The following is a 13,037-nucleotide window of genomic DNA, read 5'->3' as shown; positions in this document are numbered from 1 at the left end:
GGCAACATGAACGAGTTTCCGGGCTTCAGTAACAGAAAAAAATGTAATTTCAATATTAAATATGTAGATTCCTGCTAGATTTGTTGAAATTACTTTAAATAAAATACTAGGTATTTACTAGAGGATTTTTTCGAGCATTTGTTTTATGTTGATTCTGAACATAGTAATTTCTTCTTATCGAATTATGTTATGTCTTGTAAGCACAAAGTCATGTGACTATAATTTCCCGGTTTACATTCGAAGACGCAGCTCAGCTGATAAGGTAATAAAGGCACAAGTGCATGAGAATGTACAACTCGTATTTATTGTCATAATGCTCCATGGTTAGAAAAAAGTCATTTTACTCGTACTTGCTGCATTATGTGTTTGAACTGTTGTTCGTTAAATTTTACAAAATTCAAGTAAAAAACAAGGGCGTCCAGGTTCCTGATTTTCTATAATTATATAAAATGTTTGCGTAAATTTTTGATATATGTTCTTATCAACATTTCCAAGTCGCATGTCAATACTAAAATTCGTGCACAAATTCTAACTAGAAGAACTGGCATTAACTACAGGAAATACATTGCCAACTATATAGCAGTTATTTGTGAATAATTACTATATAATTAACAATATATAAAGTGATCGCAAGGATTTTAGATAACGGTTTCGATGACAATGCACACCCGTTAAAGAATAACGGGGCATACGAAAAACAACAAGATGTTATTTCCTTAGTTTATTGATAAGACTAGGAAGTTTACTTCATATTGTGTAGCTTTCTTGTGAAATGATTCCTTCACATAAAATAAGCGGGATAAATGCTCCACGTGTGGAGCCGCCAATGGTACCAAGGTGAATCCAGGACTCTCAAAGGTATTCATACCGTTCCGTAAAAAAAAAGGACATGGGAAATGCTTAAAATAGTTATGTCAACAAAAAAAACAAGAAGTTTATTAAGTGTATTAAAAAAAACGATAAAAATTCCTGAAAGGGTGATAAAACGGCCTTGACAAACGGCTGACACTCTTATTTCTATAACTCTTATCCATGACGATTAGGAGCTCGAGTATCATCTAATAAACAGAAATAGTTTACGAAGCTTGAAAGTTACTTAACGATATGCTAAAGATTGTTGTTAGGGGCACTGCTTTTGTATGGCCAGACATACCCGAATCAAGTGGAAGTAACATGCTCTTGTGGTGACCAAAAAAGGTCGTTTTTAATACAAGTTTTTAATGATAGATTGGAACATGGCTACTTCCAGTTTGTTCTATCATTTCTTTACTGTTTCTTTACTTCTGTATATGATCTAAAAGTATTCTTTTCTTTTCGAAGTCATTTGTTATTTCATTACGCAGTGAACGGAATTTCATCTCCAGGCCAAACCCCGAAAATAAAGGGTCCAAGTGAAAAAGTATATCTCCCACAAACCCTAAGTCGCCCTTAGTCGGGTTCAAACAGCTGTTGAAGTAACACGGGATATTTCTGACGTATACAGCGAGGATTCTATAACTGAGAGAACTGCTCCGAATCAGTTTTCGAAACTCAAAAAGCATACTAGAACTGGAAGATGCAGTTCATTTCGGTCGGCAATCTGAGGTCGATGAAGACCCACTGAAAGCATTTTCAAAGAATTCGTGAATTGAGTGATAAAATCAACTTCAGTTATATGACTGTCGATAAGCACCTTAGATCTAACAGATTGGTTAAAAAAAATTAGGAGAATGGGTGTTTCATGGACTGAGTAATCATCACTGAAAGACACGGTTTCTGATCACCTTCCAACTTCCGCCCGGCACCAAGTAACAAGAAGCCATAATCGCATGTTTCTGCGAATTGTTACCCAGCACCACAAGAAGTATCTTCACCTTGATATAAAGCAGAAGAACAATAAATAATTCCAGAAAATACATCCAGGGTCATCCCAAGGAGATGATGACACGCATCTGGCGGAACTGGAAGAGTTTTTTGTATAGGGAAATGCTTGAGAAAAACAAGGCATTCAGTAAGGGTTTTTATATGGCTTAGTCGAATAGAATGAATGAAACTATCCAACAGAAAAGACCTGAGAGGCAAAACAAAATGTTTCTCCTCAACCACAATGCCAAAGAGCATACGCCGAAGAATATGGAGTTCTGATTTAAACGCGTGAGTGGAAGGTTGTTTTGTACCTGTCATTATACCCCTCACTCCGATAAGCACTAGCAAATTAAATAAGTAATACTACAGCTGATAATGGAGTCTCAAAGCCTTGGTGGACCAGTTTTTCAACACCAAACCTGAAAACTTCTGACGGGAGGGAATAAATGAACGGGTGGACAAGTTGAATAAGTTTACAAAAAGTCAATAAATACTCGAGTACTCAATAAATTCATTCGTTACTAAAACTTATCTTTTAGTTATGATGCGTCTTTTATTAAGCTTTACTTAATGATGCAACTTCATGAATAGTTAGCGAATAACTATTCATGAAGTTGCATACATATTCATGAAGAAACAGGGTTGTTATATCGATTAGCACCTTGAGATTAACAAACTTCTTTCTGGATTTCCCAAAGGTTGAATTAAACTTTCCAAAATGGAGGATTGAACTTGTCTAAGACTTTTCGTATTTCATCGCAAATGTTGTCTAGTATATGTGGATGATAGGGCTTGAACCAGCGACCCTTTGAATTTTTAAGCAGAACTTAAATAGGATTGATATAAGTAAATAGGATATTTATGTCTTAAAAATATCAAATTCTTTTTCTTATTTTAAATAATGATCGCTTTAGTTTAATTTGACTTCCCGTCGTTTCAACGACAGTCAGCGTTCGGCTTCTGTCAAAGCCCCGCTAGTCATACTTGAATCCGCTGTGTGGTTATTCAGCGCGTCCCTTAACGTCCAAAGTGCTGCTAGCGGCTTTTCCTATCTGTATCGGCTGCCGCTGCCACCTCATCGTCTGCTGAGTGGTTTCGATGTTTTGAAAACATCTGATCAGCTTTATCATTTGCTCGGTGAATTGCACATTTTCGGTGTTCTACAGTGAGAAATTAGTGTAAGTTTCTACTGTCCGTAAAGCTCTTCTGCATACATGATTGGGATAAACTACGAGTCTTCTTTTGCGCTCAGACATCTTGAGTAGTCTAGGAACGAACTAATTCTGTAATAGCGATTTTATGTTCGTTTTCGAATGCCAAGCTCCAATGTCACTTGTCCCAGATGATCGGCACGGGTAGGCATCCTTTGAACTCTGTGCTATCTCTCCCTGGAGAAGTTTTTGGTTTCAAGTAACGAATGGAGGTGATGCTCAAGCCATAGTTTTATCATAGGGAGCAACTTTCGGTACCGCGAACTAGCACGATGTGTTGCTGGCATACATTTTACGTGTACATACCTATAGTTGAGACCTTTTGTGCGACCGGCATTAACGGCTTGTCAACGACCCACTTTTTCATGAAGTACAGTATAACTGTCGCTTCGACATGTTTTAATGTCAATGTTCGTGAACGTTAATTGACTTAGACAAATTCATAGTATTTGGAAGATAGGTATTACCTTGGCCTTTCCTCCAGACCACCAGAATGTTTTTTAATAGTTGGGCAACTAATGGACGTGTTTATCAGGGAGCCAAATAATTAAGCTTATACTTCCAGATTCTGTATTGTCGCCGGCTTGCAATGTTTCAAATATCCTAGAAGGTGGACTTGGCTTTTTGGAAATTCACAAATATTCTGTACTTGAGGAAGTGCGCGGTGATAGTCAACGCTCATGATCTGTTTTGACTCTTTTGTTGAAAACAATACAATTATATGCATAATGCGTTCAAACATTAATTTGGTGAATTTAAGACTAGCTTTTAACAATGTTTCTAAGCATGAAGGCAGTGTAGTTCTGCCTGAAACTCAACTGCTATTTACCTCAAATAAAGTGGCGCTTCATTGATGACTCTAGGCAAAATATAAACACAATTTGAGCGATTAGTTATATTTATAAAGATATGAGCTATTGCGTAAAAGAACTGCCTACAAATAATTACCGTACATATTAAAACAGGATTTCTGCATTTAAATATACGCGTAATAAATATTGTAATAAAGCAGAATCTCTATAATAAAAAAAAATGCGTCATCATAATAAAGCATTCGTTTCACAATGTCTACATTTTTGAAACAACTAATATGTGAGTTAAATAAGGGCAGGTCTTCGAATGGCTCGTAAATGGCGCGTAAAAAAACTAGTAGACTATTCTAAACTAGAAAAAACATGTGAGAACTAAAATATCTGGTTAATCGTATAACGCCTGTTAAACCCTTTGCAGTTTTTGTGAAACGTCGTCATCACCATGGTTGAATCAATGGAAGTGGATTCTGCATCGGTTCCAGAGGAAACGCAGGATGCAGAGGCAGCCACTATCGATGGTAAGCAGACGTCAAAATTGACAATATATTTATACCTCAAAAAAAGGGGTATACGTTACACTCGCTGCATAAGTAATGGTTATGTTATTAATCAGCTAAAAATTAAACGATTTAGCATAGGTATAGGAGGTAAGAGGTAAATGAACTATAAACGCCGATCTAAACAGTATGTGTCCTTCGTGTTTAACAGTTGAAGCAAATTAATATGACATACGTCCGCCTATAGTTTAAATTTATGGCTTCATTTCTTACTATCATATTCTTATGTTCGCAGAATTGAAGGAACACACAGCGCACATACAGAAGGCCGTTGCACAGAAAGAATCTCGTTTCATTCTACGAATCCTTCGGCTTCTGCCAGCCACACGTAAAAAGTTAAATTCAAAGCTTCTACGTAAAACAATTAACGGGTTCTACACGCACGATAAGATGCATCGCGAAGTGCTCCTTTCGTTTGTAGCGTCTGATGCCGAGGATGCTGATGACACTGACGCAGCCCAGAATCGGTAAACATAGAAGAAGATATGTGATTTCAGTTGTACAAGGGAAGCTAGCTGACTTAAATGGCAAAAATGTGTTGTAAGTAGGACGTTTCTTCCCATACATGCGCCATATTGAACCTTGTGCCTCTTATCGTACGAAACAATTCCAGGATGCGATCGCAAAAGAGTGCCCATCTAGCTCTACTTCCAGAAGTCGATGTCTACCTTCACCTTCTTCTACTGGTCCACATGATCGATGCCCTGGAGAAGGCCCAGAGCGCCAACATGGAGCGCGCAATTCGTTGTGCAGAACTTCTCAAAGGCAAAGTAGAAGCACACAGCGCCCGCCGCAGTATGGATCTGTTGGCGGCCAAAACATACTTCTACTACAGCCGGGTGTACGAACTTGATGGAAACCTATCTTCGATTCGCGGGTGGGTTTAGTGGATTTTATGAATCTTAAAAGTATTTGTTTGTCTGGTGTTCAATCCAATCACAAAAGTAACAGTTGAGAGAAGTACTGTGGTTTTACATATAGTTTTGTACTTAGCCGTGCTATACACTAGCTGATTGAGCTCTTTTATTTTTCTAAATAGGTTTCTACTAAAGCGTCTGCGGACGGCCACACTTCGATCAGACTTTGAGGGTCAAGCTGTTCTAATCAATTGTTTGATGCGAAATTATCTCCACTACTCTCTATTCAAACAAGCTGCTAAGCTTGTGTCCAAGGTAAGAGTCTCAATCTTTAATTGGCGGCTAATTATATCATGGAGTGACTACTTGTACACATATGTACAACATTGGTAATGTCCAACAATTAGTAGTTTTGAAAGTTGTGTGTTTTTGAAGTATTTCAATACCGATGTTTAATGCGTATGTCGAAACCTTTGTCCTCATCAGGTGACCTTCCCAGAGATGGCGTCGAATAATGAATGGGCCCGTTATTTGTACTACCTTGGTTGTATTAAGGCTATCCAGCTATACTATACCGACGCTCACAAAAATCTTCTTCAGGCTATTCGTAAGGCGCCACAACATTCGGCCCTCGGTTTCAAGCAGACAGTCTACAAGCTCGCCGTTACAGTCGAGCTTCTTCTTGGTGACATCCCTGATCGTACGACGTTCCGTCAACCTGCACTACGAAAAAGTCTTGCGCCCTACTTCCAATTGACGCAGGCAGTTCGAACTGGAAACCTCGGCCTATTCAACCAGGTTCTAGAGAGCTATGGAGCTCGGTTCCAGGCCGACCACACTTATACCCTAATCATTCGACTACGGCACAATGTCATTAAAACTGGAGTGCGCATGATTAACCTCTCGTACCAGCGGATCTCATTGGCTGATGTCGCAGCAAAACTGCAGCTAGGCTCCGCTGAGGATGCCGAATTTATAGTAGCCAAAGCGATTCGAGATGGTGTAATTGAGGCCACCATCGACCATGATAAGGGTTATGTGCAGAGTGCCGAAAATATCGACGTCTACTGTACAGGCGAGCCACAGTCCCAATTTGATCAACGGATTTCATTCTGTCTCGACATCCATAATCAGTCAATTAAAGCTATGCGGTTTCCACCAAAAAGCTATAATAAAGATCTTGAGAGCGGTAAGGATTCTAGCAACTTTTTTTGCTATGGGTAGTGTAATGTAGCGAATTTACAGCAGAAACTAGTTGTGTCCAAAAAATGTATCCATCAGTGTGTATTATTTCCAAATACCGTGTGCTGTTTTGTGCTCTGCTTTTCGTGTGCCAGTAATTTCAATTATATGACTTCATATGCGTTCATGTAGACTATCTTCGTGAGATGTACGTATGAAAATATTGAAAAACGTAAACTTGTTTACGGTAAGGATTACCTGTGTAAGTTCGTCTTTTTTTAATGTTTCCTATAATCTTTGCTATTCGTAAATGATTCATCGATATCATTTGGCAGTAGTCTTTAGAGAGTATTTTGTGCAAGGTTTACGGTTTGCTCGCACTTAGAAAACTGTACGAGTTATGGTTTCATGCGTATTAGTTTCTAGGCTGAATTGAGGGTTGATGTAATTGATTGAATAATAAACTGATATTGTTGCAGCTGAGGAACGACGTGAGCGTGAGCAGCAGGATATGGAGTACGCGAAAGAGCTGGCTGAAGAGGATGATGATACGTTCCCTTAATGTCAAAAAGCGAGCGGAGTGGTGTGCGGCGACGAAATTTAGTGGAAAGACAAAAACATCCAGGTCACCTGGGCATCTGAAAGATGCTCTCAGTTTAGAGCGACAAGGACAAAAGAGAGTAACTTCTGCAGAGGATACGGCTCATATATATATAATAAATGCTAATACTAACAGTTACACCTAAGTTTTCTTAATTGACATTGTGGATGCAGTTCTAGCAGCGCGAGATAACCATGTATTTTGCTGGCATCTTGTTCGCAACGGCAAACTATATTCTTATCTTTATAGATTAACATATTCCTTGTCGTTATCGTTAAATACTGGTACTAGATAATGTAACTAGGAGGCATTTTAAGTTATTTTGGATCTCTATGGCCCCTTTGATAATAGTTTTGCTATATACAATAAATCTGAATACGGTTGAACCACAAGTCACCGAGCGGCTTTTTGGTCAATATAGTATTGTTATGTAGGTTAATTTTATCAGTTAGAAAAGATGGAAAATATTCGAGTAAATATAGTTCATAGGATTCAATTGATTGAATGCAAACGTCATACACGACTCAACCTATCATTGTGAGATTGTCCTCAAACTATGTAGGTGCTCCAGATGGAACTCCTTTCTATCTGAGATAAAGCTTCTTATTGAAGTTTAATTTGAACTAATTTCATTTTATTGAAAAATAACAGTGTAAATTACGTTTATGGATGATCAGTCTCGCTTCTAGGTGTTTGCGACTGTAATATGGGGCTTCAGCGAGTGTTTTTTTATCCTGGCCCTTATCAATGTCTGTTTTAATTAATTACTTCGACTTTGTGGGGGAAAATTTTTTTTTCATTAAATGCAAACCTTCTGTCGTGTTCGTTTTTGATCTTCTTCGGGCCTCATATTCTTCACCAAGTACTTGGGAATTATTGTCCAGCTCTACTCACCCTGAAATATCCGACCCACCATGGTGTTAGCTTCAAATGGGTTACTTCATTGGGTCTTCATTCATAGCCGGTTAGGACCTAGGTCAAATGATAAGTCAGTTTGTGAGATCCCTCGGGTATCAGTCTTTGGATTCCGGTGTTAGCCTGCAAAATCTAGGCAGCAATTACGATTGAGCCTACCCACTTCTGTCGCAACTTGTCGATTGCTTTTTTCTAGTTTTCCCTTCGTATAAGCATCTGCTCGTTGAACATTTCTTCGCACTCCTTGCTTATGATGTCCTAAGAAACCTAGTCATAGTAATTATGATCTAAGCAGTTCGGAATGCTTTTTAATTCGAAGTGAGCACCCACTAAGCTTCCTTTGAGCTGGCCTTATTCCTTATTAATTTTATAGCCTTTGTTCGAAAGTAGCAGCATAAAAAGTTATGGAATCTACCACTAAGACAAATAGCTTCTTCTTTTTTTCATACGTTCCTCCTACTTCCTGTATCAATCTGCTGAGCTTTTATGCGGCCAAGGTAGCCTTTTCCACAATCTACTCCTCAAGTGGGGTTTCAGATAGGGCCTGATCGAGCCTTATATCAAGGTACTAAACCACCTTCTTTTATTCAACTCAGCTAACTCTTGAACTAATTTCAAGGTAAGGTTAAGGTTCCCATACTTTCGTTTCTAATAAGTAGTATGGCTTTTTCAATTGCATGACCTTTACTTAGGATACCTCACCTGTCGCTTCTATGAAGACGGGAGTAATAATCGTTAAGTCGCATTATCACACACCCCTACGAAAAAAAAATAAAATACAAACTATATTAACGAATATTTATACGGGTCTAAAATTACTTTTATTGATCTGACTTCCTATTTTCTTTTAAAAATAAAGAAAAGCAACGGACAGACGTATTTATTGCATAAAACGGAACTGGCTACACAGAAAATAACACAACAGTAGAGGACCCTGTTGTGAAAATCGAGAAGTACCGCTTATTAGTTTAAGATTTGAAATTTGTCAAACGTAGAACTTGTGTATCATGGTTTGTTTTAAATAACGGGTTTTGATCTTACCAGCTGGTAATACAAACGATGCAATCCGCTGGGCTTATTGCCGCTTAGGGATATAAACGTAACCTTCGCATGTATCTGTGCTTTTAAAAGACAGACACTTAATTTAGACTGCCACTAACAACTTGCGAATCTACCTAACTGATGTCTACTGGTCAATCACGAAATTAGTGTACAACGAGCAACGAAATCATGTGTTGTGTGTATTTTCGAATTCTTGACAACTACTGTTTTCAGCGATTTTCACAAATTGTTTTGCAATCTCACTCACTCAGCGACGGTCAGAAGGCCTCGAATCTAAATTTTTGATTAATGATTCATATCATTCTATAGACGGTCACGTTTTCTTATGGCACATGACGTCCAAATTACGCTGGAACTCTAAAAGAATCTGTTTCGAAGCTAGAAATATAGTTGTCGCGGTCCCAAAGTAAGTTCGGCGGGTTTAATTCGTTTCGTGACCCATTAAACCTTCGGACACAAGACTACGGCATCCTATATCACTGACGCCCACGTAGTAACCTGTTACTAGCGTACTCAGGTATTATACACTGCCCCAGTTATTGCACTAATTTACCCAAATATTTTTGACGCGGTATCGGCAAAACGTCATTTTTATGATATTTCTTATGCGCGTGAAGTTTTCTGTTGTGGCTGACCGCTCGCCCTTTCATTTAGTCTTCAGTTTAGTCCCTAGGCAGTTCTTCATTTAGTTGGGTTGGCAGACGCCAGGTCCACGTCTGCTTTTTGCCGATTTTACCACCTGTAACACAGCATTGTTTTTAGGTATTCATGCCATTGGATAGCTGAGCATTAAACTGATCGTTTAGCAGCGCCTTCTAATGAGTAAATTGTAGGTTAGGAAAATTATTATCGCAGTGCGCGTGCGTGTGTGTGTGTGACTGCAAGAGTGAAGAATAACTAATATTATTTTGTCGTGCGTGCCTAACCTTCGAGCGCAATGAGTTCCAGACAGTGTATCACAGCTGTTTTAATGTCTTTGTGGACGCTTTGTCAAGCGCACCTGAACCAACCTCAGCAAGCGTTCGGAATGCAATCCGGACAGATGGTTCAGCAAGTTAATCATCCGGCAGGAGCGTACGGCGCCGCACCGCACATGGGTCACCCACAACTTGGCGGTCATGTTTCACAGGGTGGGAATATGCTAAGAGATAAAACCCAAATACAAGATAGGGAGCATATCCAAGAACACCTGCAAGAAATTCTCGGTAAATATTCTCTTACTCTTCTGTTTGTAAATTTGCACATAATAATACCGAAGTATTCTTAGCTGCTTCGTGGTTTGAAGTACTTAAAATGCAGACGAAGCAATCGTTCTTTTTATGGTTACAGAATGAAAATTTAATCACTCAATATTTAATTGTTTAAATGAGTACTTAAGCTTTTATACAGCGTGTGAACTTACACCAAAGCTGGTAGAGGATAGCGTATAGACAATTCCAAATACGGTGCCTTATGATTACATTGCATCTCCAATTTTTTATTTACCTGTATTCCTTCAGGCGACAAGCAGGACCTATCAAAAATGACGGAAGAGGAACTTCAATTTCACTATTTCAAACTCCATGACAATGACGACAATAACAGACTCGATGGACTCGAACTCGTCAAATCCCTAATCCACTGGCATGTGGAGGAGCATAAGCACTTACAGGTAGTAATAACACACGAACTAGTAGCACAAAGTAACATTGCCACCGGTCAATGATTATTCAATAAGCTACAAATAGAGAAAATTAAACGAAATTGCTGGTGACAAACACAGTGGAAAAGCTGGTATAAGTTAAATAAAAAAAAACAAACGCAAAAATGAACTGTCTGTATTCACCTAACGTGCAGTTTGGTCTTAAAATGGTTTAACCGATTAATTCTGAATAAGCAAATTGCTCTACATACTTTTGCTGCCCCAGATTACATGTAGAGATGGGTACTGTCAGAAACTTAACCTAAATATTTAAACATACCTCTAAGTAAAGCTTAGCTTTCAATTCAATGTGTCGTGATCCTGTTTCAGGGCTGTAGACAACAGGTAGAGCAATACTTTGCATATAGTTCATATCATATATTAAATTTATTGAAGGTTCTGTCTTTATGAAAGCAGAATGTTTATTGATAGATTCAATCATTTATTCAAGGTCATATTAACACCATTTCAGGCCACCCAGGGAAACCCTGCTACGGGCCAGGCAGGTCCTGGTGGAGTAAACGGGCACGCTACGACAAAAATTTTCAACGATATAGAGTTGCAACAAATGATTGATCCAATCCTGGACATGGATGACACGAACCGAGACGGCTATATAGACTACCCGGAATTTGTCGCTGCACAAAAGCAGAGAGGATTCTAATTAAAATAATGGTTGTTATCCCTCTGCAGGCTGCCGTTGGATGAAAACTTGTTTTACAAAGTTTAGCGAATTGTTTTCGCGAAAACGAGGTTAACGTGCGCTATTCATATAAGCAGGGTGTAAAAAGGGCCTACGATTATTTTTATTAAATATTGCTTTTACGTATTATAATGAATTTCGGCCGTAACTAATGATGGCGCATCCACTTTTACCAGTAATGAAATCTATGTAAATGATCCTCGCATAGAAACTCTACTGAAATGATAAGGACGTTTTCGTAGTCACCACCTAGACAACGTATGTACTTCTGGGTGAATGGAATTTCTCGCACATGTATTTATGCGCATGTTTGTATGTGTTGTATGTGTACGTATGTATGTATGTGTCGCGTGCTGGAATGTGAGCATCTCGCTGTGTTCACGGCGTCGGTACTTATGACTATAAGGAATCTCAAACTTTACTAGTTATACTTACTTGGTTCGACGACAGAGATAACGCTTTCTGTTAGGAAAGTTGTTTAAGTTGAAGTAAGTACGATCAGAGCACATAACATAAATAGGGAATTACAACCCTTTGTGGATGCTGTACGCCGAGAACAATATCATATAATGAGGATAACTATAATCGTAATCAAGACAAATAGTCACAAACACGAGCAACTGTAGTAAATTACTGTAATTTATCAATACAAAATAATTGTAATCATTGTGATAGGGCCCCTAATAAACAACGCCCACAGGAGTTCATTCTACACAACATGTCATTTTACAATTAATGGTAACAACTCTCTACCTTTATTAGGCCCCAAGAGAGTCGTGCGTTGATTATTTCTTTAGTATTCTTATTCAGCCAAATTGATCTATAATTGTACTCTAAAGGTGAAGCCTTCAGTTCTGCTACATGATAATAGATAAAGTTGTGTTCATATTTGAAACAACTGTTATTTTTGTACAAGCAAAATGAATAAATGTATATCTATATATATTTATTGTTATTGAATTATTACTACTAAAGCGGCGCTGTTTTTGCTTAAGGACTGAAGGTCCCTTGTTACTACATACCGAATTTTGTATGAAGAACTGGTATTAAAACACTTTTTCTGTTACTGCATGATGCTGGTTAATAAATGCTTGCCGAGGAAAAAATGAAAGTTTTGACGACTAGCGTAACTTCTTAACACTAACGTTTAGTTTATGCTTACTACTTTTGCCTTATGTTTTATCTAAGTTTATGCTTATGTAGCTCTGTTCAAGCAAAAAGAGTTTGCATGGGCTTCGCCGCAGTGTGTTTAGTTTTTTCAGAAATGTTCCCACTTAAGCTAGGTAAATCACAAAAACGAATTGTCTACAGTAAAGTTTATCTACAGAAGTAGATTCTCCTTCAGTATTCTACAAACTGGGGCACTTCTTTCACCGTGCGCAGCGTCCATTTCAGTCAACGCGGAGTTCAGAGAAATTGTTCAGAGAGTTTATGTATAGATGATCTAAAAATAAAATGCATTGATAACATACATGAAGAAGATTATAGAAATAAATGAATTTTATATTAAGGCGTGTTTGCAAAGGACAGCTATCAAGGAATCAATGATATTTGATCTACCACTACCGCATCAATTCAATCCTTGGAAACTTTTTACAAGTTTATATAATT

General features: G+C 38.2%; 2 protein-coding genes and 1 long non-coding RNA gene across 3 annotated transcripts; 2 read left to right on the top strand and 1 right to left on the bottom strand.

Moving 5' to 3' along the window:
• Positions 1-2,918: 2,918 nt before the first annotated feature.
• Positions 2,919-7,203, top strand: Rpn3 (regulatory particle non-ATPase 3). Its single transcript, XM_022832761.2, has 7 exons — positions 2,919-3,023; positions 4,287-4,386; positions 4,661-4,892; positions 5,039-5,302; positions 5,465-5,597; positions 5,769-6,471; positions 6,944-7,203. The coding sequence occupies exons 2-7, from the start codon at positions 4,311-4,313 to the stop codon at positions 7,024-7,026; spliced, it is 1,491 nt and encodes a 496-aa protein (XP_022688496.1). The 5' UTR covers positions 2,919-3,023; positions 4,287-4,310; the 3' UTR covers positions 7,027-7,203.
• LOC111260201 (uncharacterized) lies at positions 7,038-9,559 on the bottom strand. Its single transcript, XR_002680176.1, has 3 exons — positions 9,022-9,559; positions 8,683-8,738; positions 7,038-8,037 (listed from the first exon to the last, which is right to left on the bottom strand). It is a non-coding gene; the product is annotated as an uncharacterized LOC111260201 (long non-coding RNA).
• Positions 9,560-9,595: 36 nt separating this feature from the next.
• LOC111260200 (uncharacterized) lies at positions 9,596-12,376 on the top strand. Its single transcript, XM_022832774.2, has 4 exons — positions 9,596-9,804; positions 9,976-10,247; positions 10,542-10,693; positions 11,196-12,376. Exons 2-4 carry the CDS (start codon positions 9,980-9,982, stop codon positions 11,385-11,387), a joined length of 612 nt encoding a protein of 203 aa, XP_022688509.1. The 5' UTR covers positions 9,596-9,804; positions 9,976-9,979; the 3' UTR covers positions 11,388-12,376.
• The last annotated feature ends 661 nt before the right edge of the window (positions 12,377-13,037 follow it).

The sequence above is a fragment of the Varroa jacobsoni genome, unplaced genomic scaffold (genome assembly GCF_002532875.2).
Source record: "Varroa jacobsoni isolate VJ856 unplaced genomic scaffold, vjacob_1.0 scaffold_409, whole genome shotgun sequence".
Lineage (NCBI taxonomy): Eukaryota > Metazoa > Arthropoda > Arachnida > Mesostigmata > Varroidae > Varroa > Varroa jacobsoni.
Note: the sequence above shows the minus strand (reverse complement) of the source record. Positions and strands in the feature narration are given on the sequence as shown.